This window comes from Varroa destructor, unplaced genomic scaffold, assembly GCF_002443255.2.
Source record: "Varroa destructor unplaced genomic scaffold, Vdes_3.0 BEIS01000005.1, whole genome shotgun sequence".
NCBI classification, from domain to species: domain Eukaryota; kingdom Metazoa; phylum Arthropoda; class Arachnida; order Mesostigmata; family Varroidae; genus Varroa; species Varroa destructor.
In genome coordinates, this window is record NW_019211458.1 from 23,310,723 (window position 1) to 23,322,660 (window position 11,938).

The 11,938-nt window shown below is 41.8% G+C and overlaps 2 protein-coding genes and 1 long non-coding RNA gene across 13 annotated transcripts in view; 1 reads left to right on the forward strand and 2 right to left on the reverse strand.

Annotated features, from left to right (window-relative positions):
• The window catches only part of LOC111251708 (uncharacterized), a 130,915-nt gene that overhangs the window by 26,307 nt on the left and 92,670 nt on the right, over positions 1-11,938 (forward strand). The gene's annotated exons all lie outside the window — the stretch shown is intronic.
• On the reverse strand, positions 426-7,466 carry LOC147755441 (uncharacterized). 4 transcript variants are annotated; one of them, XR_015328148.1, is made up of 4 exons: positions 5,796-7,466; positions 3,323-3,548; positions 1,541-1,957; positions 426-1,221 (listed from the first exon to the last, which is right to left on the reverse strand). It is a non-coding gene; the product is annotated as an uncharacterized LOC147755441 (long non-coding RNA). The 4 variants fall into 4 exon arrangements; XR_015328147.1 differs by having other exon boundaries at positions 4,876-7,466; XR_015328150.1 differs by having other exon boundaries at positions 3,452-3,548; positions 4,876-7,464.
• LOC111251711 (arginine kinase-like) lies at positions 8,335-10,718 on the reverse strand. 3 transcript variants are annotated; one of them, XM_086989841.1, is made up of 2 exons: positions 10,559-10,718; positions 8,335-9,715 (listed from the first exon to the last, which is right to left on the reverse strand). In XM_086989841.1, exons 1-2 carry the CDS (start codon positions 10,567-10,569, stop codon positions 8,614-8,616), a joined length of 1,113 nt encoding a protein of 370 aa, XP_086845967.1. In that variant the 5' UTR covers positions 10,570-10,718; the 3' UTR covers positions 8,335-8,613. The 3 variants fall into 3 exon arrangements, with proteins under 3 accessions (XP_086845967.1, XP_086845968.1, XP_022664326.2); XM_086989842.1 differs by lacking the exon at positions 10,559-10,718 and adding an exon at positions 10,362-10,552; XM_022808591.2 differs by lacking the exon at positions 10,559-10,718 and adding an exon at positions 9,940-9,958.

Genomic DNA, 11,938 nt, shown 5'->3' on the forward strand with positions numbered 1-11,938 from the left:
GCCTGCGTGTCGGAGTACGCCTATAGCAACTTTTCACTTAATGCTAAGTGTGAAGGTACAAGTTTGTTTTTTCAGCCAGATGTATTGATGATAGTACATATAATCATAGCTATTAAACTAGCATGGCTCCGCAACGGGTACAGCTTTGCGAATACGCTAACATCTTGTCATACTACGACATGGCTGAGAGTCGGTCTTTATCGACACTGTCGTTTACCTGTCTGATACTTAAGCAAGCATATTCTTCACGAGGAAGTTTGTTACGAAAAACCCTATTAGTGACCTGTTAGTATATGGAGGCATACCACACCTTTAATAACCTGATTGAGTCATACGAATTTGTATATTTTCATCTAGACAAACGTTTCCCGGCCCCGTTTCTGTTGTGAGCGAGCATTCAGCAAATAACCAATAGCTAGACCATGTATTTTCTCATTGGCGTAGATTTTAATTTTATTTCGAATAAATGCATAGTAACCGTACAAATACGTCCATTTACAATATAGCGATTATTTATCATAGTAGTACAATATATAGTATTCTCTGTTTCTAGCGTAGAAACTATTGACGCAACAGAGCGAGAAATCAAAGGCAAAAGTCGCCGTCTCGTCTGGACAGCGTCAGTCGGCGACAGAATACCGCCTCCGCAAAAAACCGATGCGTCTGTTAGGACTGATCATCTATTTTTCTGTTTGCGACGAAACTAGAGTTGAATATGCAGCACGTTTGACTGCCTTCGGTGTCTACAGACAATTATTTTTAAGAAGAGCAATCATCAACTTAGTAAGGAAAAATCAACATTACGGATTACCAATAAGAGCATTGATATTAACAACGTATTTTGTGATATCATCAAAATCGTAGCGCGGAACGACTGAGTGATGACATAAATTCACTGGTCTGCCGCTTCTTCTATTATTGTACTTCGAGCGAGATTTAATTTGTTTGTTAGTTTATATGATTCAGTAACTAGAAGAATATAGTGTTAGAGAGAAATTTATTTGCCGTACTGCTTAGTTGGTCATTTAAGGATGAGCGTAAAGATGAGACTGCGGCAAAATGGTACATGCTGTTTACTGTGGCCACTGAAGTCGTACGTAGGGTCAATTTTTGCCAGAACGAATGCTCTGGACCGATACAGTTCGCGCGTGCTTCGAGACACGAGCGTGGGCTTTCGTAGTTAGTGGCTGAACGACGAGCACGAGGGGCTGACAACATGAACTGGAAATACGCCAGCGGATATTTACTATAAAGCCGTCTTTAAAGTTTGCTGACATATGTAACGAATGAAAAAAAAAAAACTTTAATTTTCTATTTCTTTTATGTAAAATAAAAGCGGTCGGGAGTAGATTTAACTGGGGACCGAACGAAGTTTGGAACCCATTGATTTCGATAGATTTTGCAGCTACCCTCAGTATGACTGAATTTACGAAATCCACTAGTAGAAAAGCGTAATTCTCTGCGAGATTATGTAGTTGGTTGAAGGGCAATTGCGTTGAAAGCAGTTCGTTGTCAAATTACGCTGGAAAGAAAGTCGCACCTGCTTTTCGTGATTAATTCGCGCGGACGCGCTATACCTGTCGTAAGACACCCACATACGCTCGAGTTGGGCGCTTCTTGTTGAAATACGTTTCCGGTACGCGTGATTGATAGTCTTACAGGTACATGAGAAAATTGTTCAGGTCAGCTGTCAGCGTGAGTCTGCTCGAGTAGCTTACGTGATGGTAGGTGTTGAAGCCTTTTCGGTGCAATTCTAGCGTTCACTGTTTTTAAATTAAAATCAGCTAATCTTTTAGGACAACAAAAAGTTCGTGCCGGATGTATACTTGATACAGGCTAACGCTGGAATAGGTCGCAAATCTGCATCAGTACTCGTGCTTCCGACCTGCGGCATTTCGTCAGCATCAGATACTCGTCAAGAGTACTACCGTTTTATTGTATTGTGTATAATATTAGCCTGAAAAGAAAACATCAAAGGAAACAGTGACGACGGTTATTAATTACTGTTGATGTCGCTTGCGGCGACAAGCTGTACTCGAGGCTAAAGTGACTCATTCGAACTAGCTCGTTGAGGATCATCGTGAACGAGGGATGGGGTTCTGGCGTTCAGGTTTTTTTTGACCTGTACTTCACAAGCCCAGCCTGCTAGTCTAAGGAAAGAAGCGTTAAAGCTTATCTAATCTTGGTATCCCTGATAGCGAAAATAACATTAATCGCGCCATGAACATTATCTGATGTGAACTCAAGAATCGGACGGTATTCCGCTATTTATATATCCGATTTTGTCCTTTAAGCCCAAATTTTTTACACGCTTGCTGCCGTATGCTTCGCTAAATCGTGTTTAGTAGCTCATAAATCTAATAAGACCCTCAGTGTGTGTAAAGAGTTAATGAAGTACATATTAAACCAAAAATATTCATGCCCGTTATTGCCATCTTGAATTTAATAAATCATTTTCAAAATGCTTTGCTGGTCCGTATCTACATCTGTGTAAATTAATGCAAAACACGAACGCCAAAGAATACCGTAACTCACAGACGTTTAAACAAACAGCAGATTCACTGCAAATACTACGCACGTAGCGATTTACATCGAAGCAAGGCATGTAACTATATATATCCTTCTGAGCAATATCGAAAAAAAACTAGAGAAGAACCTTTATATAATAGCTAGCATTGGGTAATCTTTACGCAATGCCATATAGATGTGTATATATATAAAACTGGGCTTATTTATAGCGCGGTCTGTGTATAAGTATAGCATTGGCGCGCTTCGGTATTATCGAACGTGCGGGAATAACACTGTTCTCCATCGAATATCGTCGTCTTTCAACCAGGTCGCGTCTATCTGCCGCATCGTGCTCGCTTAGCTCGTCTAGGCAGGGCCAAGTTAACTGTAGGGTGGCGTTTATTTCAACAATTGTACGAACTGGCGCTGTTGTAAGACATTGTTCTGTGCAATGGCGCTATTTAAAACCTCTCAGCAAATGACGGATCCCAGCTGGATCGACTGATCGGACTGATTGGATAACTAACTAACGCATGCTTATGGTCGTATTGACCGTGTGATCCATCGTGAGCGACAGCAGAAGGAAGTAGAATAATCGAACTCCTGGATATTTGTACATGTACAACCATGTCCTCTCCACTTTTTTAACCTTCGGACCTTACTTGATTGATTTCACTAAGGGAACCCAATCGTTTCACGATTTGTCATTTGAGTCAATGAAAAATAAAGTAAATTAGATTAGGTTAGGACACGGTAGCTAACCTATAAAACCACAGAAAGCTCCTAAGTGACTGCATATTTAATGTTCGCTTACGAAGTGAAGTGATCTGACGAAGACTTTCTCCGATGGGTAGATTCGGCTGCGGACAAACTGTAATGGTAGGCCTCAAGGTTTATGACAAGCAAGCGACTGATTGACAAACCTCATTTGCTTTTGTCCCACCTGCATTTGTTGGCGAAGACAGAAGCGTCGAAAAATGGCGACCTGCAAAGTGCCTTCTCCGATGGGAACTAAACTGGGTCGCGGCGATTTCTGTAAACTGATAGAAAACCAATGCAAGGGCTTTTCGAGTCGGCTCAACTTTTAAGGTAGTCAAAGATATATTTTACTCATAGAGACTATGACCCGCTGGCAACGGTCCAGTGAAAACAAAACGTCTTAACCTTTCAGTCAGATATACGATTGGCATTTTTTTTTATTAAACGCTTTAACGAAACGCTAATCTAGCGTAAAAATGTTCGCAGTTAATGAAAGGGGCATTTATTATCATGAGCTAGACATATATCTTTGTTCAGATTCGAGCAACCCGTTACTTAACGCCGTTGCGATGGGTACTGTTGCTGTATTATCAATAGTCATCTTTGATAGCTCTATAGAGAGTTGGATAGAATAAATAAATGCCATTCAATCATCACAGTACCCAAAAGCCGCTAATATAATAAATCTACCGGCTATTATTAAACTCGCGAAGAGTGCATGCTTCGTACACGCTGATCGCGCAGCGGCATAACACGCCTGCAATGATACAATCAATCCTCACTACTCCAGTTGGAACTCATTGCTTCACGCAGGGCAAAAGAGACCGATTCGTATATTGTATATACGAATCGCTCTATTGGACAACAAAAACCAAGATAACAGACGTAACTAATATGTGTTTTCTAACAAATTACCCTGTAGCCGTAATAGCATCTGTTCGGAAGTGGCGTTATTTATTTAATTTCTCTTCGTTCAACGATAAAGCAACCAGTTGAAATGTTTTCCAATTTGAATTTTCGAAAATCTCCAATTATCTTATCGTAAAAATCGCTAGTAAAAGCTTCATTTGAACCTTTGTGACGGACGCAACCATCTACCGATAGGCGCTAAAGTTAAAACCTGTAGAACTAATCAGTGAAATAAATCGCATTTTTTTAAAGTTCTACTGAGACTGTTTCACATAGAGGTTTCGTCTATGAGGCCGTTTCAGAACGTTTTATGATTTCGGTAGAAGACAATGTATGTCTGTTCGTTTTCTGCTCATAAGGCACAAGTCTAAATTCATCGCATGGTGTTGTTATCAGAAGCGCGTTCCATGATCTAATGATTAAGGCATTTAATAGGGGCAGAGAAGATAGCACTTCAAAGAGGATAAATAACTAAGCCTAATAACGCTATGATTATGTGTGTTGTTTATTTGGGCGCGCACACAATTACGCTGCAGACTCTAGCTGTTATTCGCAGACGAGGCCCTTTCTCTACGCGTTCACAGATGTTTCCATTGATTTCTGTGTCTATAAAGCACCGTGTACATGCGATAGATTTCCAGCTAGAGTTATATCCTAATAGTCGGCCATAAATATAGTGAATAATCTAGAAAAACATACTTCCTAAGCAAGCCGACGGAACAGCTGGATCTTTGTGGTGCTAGCGAGGTCACTGGTGTTTGACTCGTTTGGCCTTTAGGAAGGCTTTTTGTTGTTTGGTATGGAATGATTGCGCTGAGACGCACCTGTTATTGTTGTTATGACGCTCAGCTCTCCCCCAGCTTAGACGGACCGCTCTTTAGCAAGTTCGTAGCGTTGCAATAGCCCTCAAGGCAGCTACTGCCACTATTGAAATATGGGTTAGTTTTCTGAAGATCTTTGTTATGATTTTACCAAATTAGACGAATTCATTCACTCGTGTTAATCGGCGTAACAATTTCATCACCTGGCCTTTTGAAAACGAATTTAATTTTTACCCCCTTGGATACCCGCGTAAGAAGTCACAATTCGTATATATGAAAGACATCACTGCAATGTGTTTTTCATACAGTAGGTGTAATAGATACGAAGCAAAAGTTAAACTTTATAACAGTATATTAAAGCTATCCGGTGAACGACTGATGGAAACGAAAAGAGTTCAGATATTACATTTCGGTCCTTTACATAGCAACCAGTCCATTCACACAAACTGAGCGCTTTTTCCCCTGAGCTTTTTATATTCTTTGTCCTTCGTAAACGACAGGTTGCACGAGCAAGCTTAACAATACGAGCAATGTAACAAATATGCTTTCCCAATGACGACACAGCATATCTATACACAGATATAGCTCTTCTACTGTGGCAATCCCTGCGTACCAGATATATTATCGGAAGACAAAAGTTTTACAACCGGTTTGTGGGTTAATCGTTAAGAACATAGTATTGTAGGTTCGAGTCTGGCAGATCAAACGTAAGTAGGATGAATCTATGATGAGACTCTTATTGCAGGCAAGAACCAACTGCTGACGCCGGCATGGTTGCCTAGCGCTGTTAAGGCTTACCCTTCATTCTATTGACATTACTTTTAGAAGCGACATAGAAAGCTGACGTTCGCGCTAGTAGCGCGTGCGGCTACGGTTCCAGTGTGTCCGCAAAGGCCGCGACAGCACAGCTTTAACCGGCTCGGTAGACCACCCGACTCAGATCGGGTGTTATCGTCGCTGTCATATGTGTCGTCTTTTCCGATCTTCCTCCGTTCGTTCAGTCAACCAATGGTGCCACCACAGTCGTGCGTAGCACGATCACCGCAAATCGACGGAAGCCCACCACAGCCAGCCAGGCTCACGAACTCATCAGCTTTGAGATGGCCTACTCTCCGCATCCGGCTGGCCAGCAACTACTACCGATACTGCGTCGCAAGCATACTATCCAGCTCATGTAACATGCTTCTGTTTACGTTCTGCTTGTGTCGATTAGCAACAATCATTTGTTTGCGAAAGGCTCCTCTCTTTCTCTCCCCCTGTTACTTCATCTTCTGCTTCCTTAGTATGTCTGGTTGAAAAATGGCACCGAGCGACGCTTGCGATTGCAGACGTTTTTCGGGGCTGACAAACCTATATCGGATGAGGCCTGGGTTAATAGGCACCGGTATAAGTTGCCGGTAACAGCTGCTAGGTGTATATATGCATGTACATATATATATATGTATACATATCTGCACGCCACTATGCACGGTTGTGTAGACAGGACACAATGAGCGATTGGCGAACAGAAAGCTTGACTTGTACGCCTACTTAACACAGAAAGCACCGGCTGCCTAGCCACTAGAAGGTAACAACAACAGCAGCTGAATGTGAATAAGCAGCGGCCATGACGAGTCTCGCTACCGAGCTGATTTATTCCTTAAATGAGATTGACAGGTTTTTTTCGACACAGACATCGCTGCTACCAAAATGGAAACCTGCTAAATGGCTTATATGAACGCTCATTCCTTGAGAGGAAACGTTTTGTGAAAACAGGCGAGGTCCCCTTCAGAGAATAGCACGATTGCAATAGCTGTTGCTTTATCACACCGTACTTTTTAGGGTAGGAATTTGTGTGCCTTCAAACGGCCAGGCCGTCTACATTCCAATAGTTCAACAAAGCAAGACACACACAGGCCTATTAGTTCGAAATGACAAACACTGGACGCCGGAATGAAGCAGTAGTTCACCGCATTTGTCTGTAGCCAAACAGGCGACCAAAAGAGCTAAGCACTGCACGATAAGTTCGACCTACCACAAATAACTTCAACATCGGGGTATTTGTTGACTACATACGAGCGTACCTTAAACAACTATATCCTTCTTTCTAGAGTCCTAAACATGCGGGCATATTTGGTCAGAAACCCGGCAATACACTCATCACTAGATCATGCTCGCTCGCCGACTGCGTTGAATGATCCTGATGACACGAAAAGAAACCGCATTCGGCCATAAGACGAAAACAAGAAGCGGAATATCGAAAAGTGGATGCAATTCAACACGGAAATCGCTGGGCCTTTCGCAGATGATTCTTAGCGTGTCAGCTTAAGCAAAACGAAAACAGGCCGGACACGAAAAAATGTTGTAGGTATATTAATAGGATTGAATGCAATAATAATAGAATGAGAGAGCTTGAAGAATTTAAAAAATCGCCAGAGTTTAAGAGCCGAGAGGCCAGTCAAATCTTGTAAATGATATTCGTGAAATTCTACTGAAGAGACACAGTGTGACGTAAGTATCCAGGATTTAGAAAACCCGCCGTAAGTTCCGCACACTCAAGTTCCAAAAGGGGATACTCTCGAACTGCACATAGGCAGAATGAATTCGTATGTGATTTTTTTCTTAAAATTAAAAAAAAAAATTTTGTTAAACCGTTAGTGTGACTTCTTGTTGACCTAACGCTAGGTTGCTCAGTATGACTTTTCTGAAATATCAATAAATATATATATGGGGTTTACCCTGCATTTACTGTAATTTGCCTTACGGTTTTCATTGAGTGCAGACGTGAACATTTTGCCGAAGAAGATGACCATATCACCTCAAGGAAAAAGTGTACGTATCTTAATGTCGCTGACAGTGAGCTGGCCAGATCAACGTCTGGCCAGCCGTTACCGAACCATGTTGGATTCAGAAAACAGGGGAGCCAGCAAGAGATGCTACCGCTATAGGGCGTGCATCTACAAGAACGACTAACACGATCTCGCTATAGTACTAAAGTAATCGGCTGCAAGAACATGTAATTGTCTTCAACAATGTGTGCGCTCTTTTTAAAATGCTTTTTTGGCCAATACAGGTAAAGGCAGGTGATGCCCAGAGCATTACCATCCTACATGACGTTGTCATTCATCAACACTCGACGCACTCATTGGAACTAACTTGTACATTGTTTTGTTATAATAATAACTGGTGCGGATAATTACGTTTTTACCAAGTCGTATATAAACACATTCGTGCAGTCGGATTCTAGAAAAAAATCCATCGGTGTCTAAACTAATATCTTGTTTAGCGTAGTAAAACGTAGTCAGTATAAAATGTATACCGACATATTAGATGGGAGTGTGAAAAAAAAGGCCACGCGTGATCAACTGAAGTAATACGCCGTTTTAATAAATAAAAATTACCTATTACCTTTATTCTGCACATTGTCGAGTTGAATTACTATGACAAACTCAAAACAAAGATACACATATGCCTATTAAATTAACCTCATCCTAGCATATCCCTTTCGCTTCTATCGCATATTTTCCCTATCTCGATATCCATATCTCGATAAATAATTTTTACTTTTTGTTAAAGGAGACCAAATTCTGTCTTAATAATAAACGTGATAGATTTGAACGAAAAACATGCGACAATCCTATTTGAGATCCTGCTCCTGCTTGATTAGCTCCAGGACACCCTCTTGCATTTCCATTACAGCTTGGAACTCTGTGACTCCCAATCGTCGTTTATTTGAGATGTCGTACACACCGTCTTTTGATTCCGTATGCTCACCATGGGTGCCGCGAACCTGCAGGTGGTATTTCGCTGCAATATCTTCGAGTTGTTGGCGATTAGCGCCCAGCTTCGGTAATCTGACATGTACTGAAGCACGTATTGTCGTGCCAAGATTCGTCGGACAGAAAGTCACCCAGCCGAGACGGGAATCGTGCACAAATGAAAGAGATTTTTCAAGCGTTTTGACGGCGGCTACCAGTCGGGAGTAGATCGTCTTAAGATCGCCTCCCTTCTGCATGGAGATAATTCGCACGTGGTCCTCTTCGCCGACCCAGACCACAAAAGTTTTTCCCTCGTTGAGATAGATGCCACGACCATTTGGCCAGTATCGACATGCATTAGCCGCCTGCAGGAAACGATCCCCTTCCTTGAACAGGTAGTGGTCGTTGATCAGCTGTTCTTTCGTGCTGCTAGACATGTCAGTAAGACTGTAATATTTGCCCTTGAGCTCCCCTTCGAGCTGATTCAGCGCGGCGGAGACGTCAGACTCCAAACGTTTGTACTGATCTTCTGTCATACACGGGTTCAGAGGAAACAAATTTATCGAGCGGCCACAACGCACTCGGGTTGAAATAACGTACTTTCCGGTTGGGTCCAAGTTCACGAATTTCTCCATGTCGCCATAAACCGTTGCAGGATGGTGGTCTTCAGGCTTGAAGCCAGCGTGGTATTCCTCGATGATAGGGTCAAACAGCTCCTTAAAAACGGTGTAGCTCTCGGTATCCGGCGCGTACACGCCGATGCTGGAGTCGAGATTGGCAAAGCCAGATTGAACCACGTCGAGAAGAGTGGCACCCATTGAAGTCTTACGTAGCTTGAGTTTGTCGAATACCTCTCGTGTCAGATGCTTCTTCAGCAATGACTTGCATTCTTGGCTTTTTTGAAGTTTTTGAAAGCCTTCTTCGAGCTTTTTGAGAGTTTCAGCTGGAACGACTTCTACAGCCGGAGATGCTGTCTGAGGTCTGGTGGAACAAAAGTAACTCTTTAATTACACAGGTAGAGCAGCAAAGGTAACACTAATATCATAAACAAGGATATTGTTAATCTTGCTTTTAAGATTTTTGCTAACGGCCTTGATATACAAAGGCTTATGTTGACAGTTTGTTTAGTAGATGATACAATGCTTAAAAGCTACTGTCTTAGTTTACCGAAAATTAGGGAATGGTCTATATTGTTAAGGCCTTACAATATCAACACAACGTGGGCAGGCACGTCGTTGTTCCATTGAATAATTACGTGCATATTCTTTCCAAGAGAAGTGAACTATTGCTGTTGTCGACCGATTCAGGTAATGGCAAATTATGTCTCTATCTTACCTATAATCGCTTAATTAGCGCTTGTCTAACATAGAAATACTGTATCGTTTATTCTTTAACTATAATTAATAGCTATAATGACTACGATTTGAGACCTCTGGTGCTGAATGGAATAAGCTTAATTAATAATAATTAATTATAATAAAGATTTGCATCGCACAGTGATTGACATAACCTAGTAATAGAAAGCATAAGGAAGAACCGTATAAGGGCCGAAAAAAATAGCAGAGACACATTGAAATTGTACGTGTTATCAAACATTTCATTCATAGTAAAACCTTATCTTACGCACCAGCTTATTGAAGCCACTTTGCACCGACTATTCATACAACCTTCGCACCTAAGGATAAATTCCGCGTCCTTTACCCACTAGTGCATTAGCAACAAACGAAGACAAATAAGTAAGTAACAGTTGTCGTCGAATTTCAAGTTAGTCACAGCAATTCCAAGAAGTCCGAGTTTTATCTATTCTGTAAAATCTCCACTTACACCGTGTCCATGACGTAGATGCGTCAGTTCGAAGCGATCGGTTACAACTAAATAGCGTTCTCATCAATCGTTTACAAAGAATCAAAGCAAGCTCAGATGACCCAGATAAACGTCCCAGTCATCTTACAGGTGCACGACATGCATGATACGTGCCATGTGTACCTCGCCTAGTGAAGTTGCATTACGCATCACAATGTCCATTGTCAAAACGTCGAGTATGCTCGTGCGTAAATCGAGTTCACTGACTTATGCAATGTGCAAACGTTCCTTAATTTAAAAGATCCCTAATACGTTTGTCTTCGCAAACATGGAGGCAAATGTGCCTATTTTATGTTGAATTCGACTAATCGCTCTAAGACATGCCCCAAGTATGATAAGACAGAAACGATCATTTTTTCACCACTAGAAGATAGTACATGGTTGCTAACGAGCAAGTGTAGTCTAATCGATAAACGCTCTCATATCACCCACGATAATAATAATCTATGTGCATACCTTTCATATAGATATTTTTATAGATAGATATTTCATTCAGACATATACCTTTCATGAGGATCTAACAGTATGCATACCCAATTTAATTTTTAGAGAAATTTGGTAGTAACGATAGAAATACTATCAAATGCAGGCTCTTTTTTCCATAGCCACAACAATCCTAGCAATAACTGTCCGACAAGGAACTCGTTGCCGCGAAACTACGCTACTAAAAAACAGCACTAACAAACAAGGCTTTACTGAGAGAAGTGTTAATTCTAGTCTTGACTGCTATGCTGGTTGCAGTTCAGATCGGCCATTATTGAAATAATAAAGTCCCGTGATAGCTTAGTGGGCAACGTATTTGCTCTCAAGTCTTAGGGGCACATTGTGGTCTAGATTCGGACCCAAGCATAGACAGGCTCCGTTTCATGCTGGGAGTCAGCCGTCTGCCTGATGGAACGCCTAACGGCGATACCGGGCATCAAGCTTAAAACATAGAGGCCATTATTGAAAGAGGAATATATGTATTTTCATTGGGCCTGATCCTTCACTGACTTTCTGGCTAACAGCGCCCCGCATGTCTTGTCTCCGCATGCAGCGATGAGATCATTCATCGACATTAACAGGCAGCTAGTGTTTAGCGTGTTTCGCATTGTGCTTGTTGTTGCTGCTTCTCTGTGATGTAAATGTGAGCCTCGACAACGTGTATCATGCCCATGATAAAAGCATGAGAAACGTATTTGACGTTAGAGGGTAGCGAAGCGGGCTTTTCGAACGAACGAGTTAATACTTGCTAACTGACCATCCGGCCAGTCAACCAACCATCAGTCGCGCAGTGAAACCGGAGTCCGCGTGCGGGAACGTAAAGCTATCGTAAAAAGCACCGTATGCATGTATTAACAA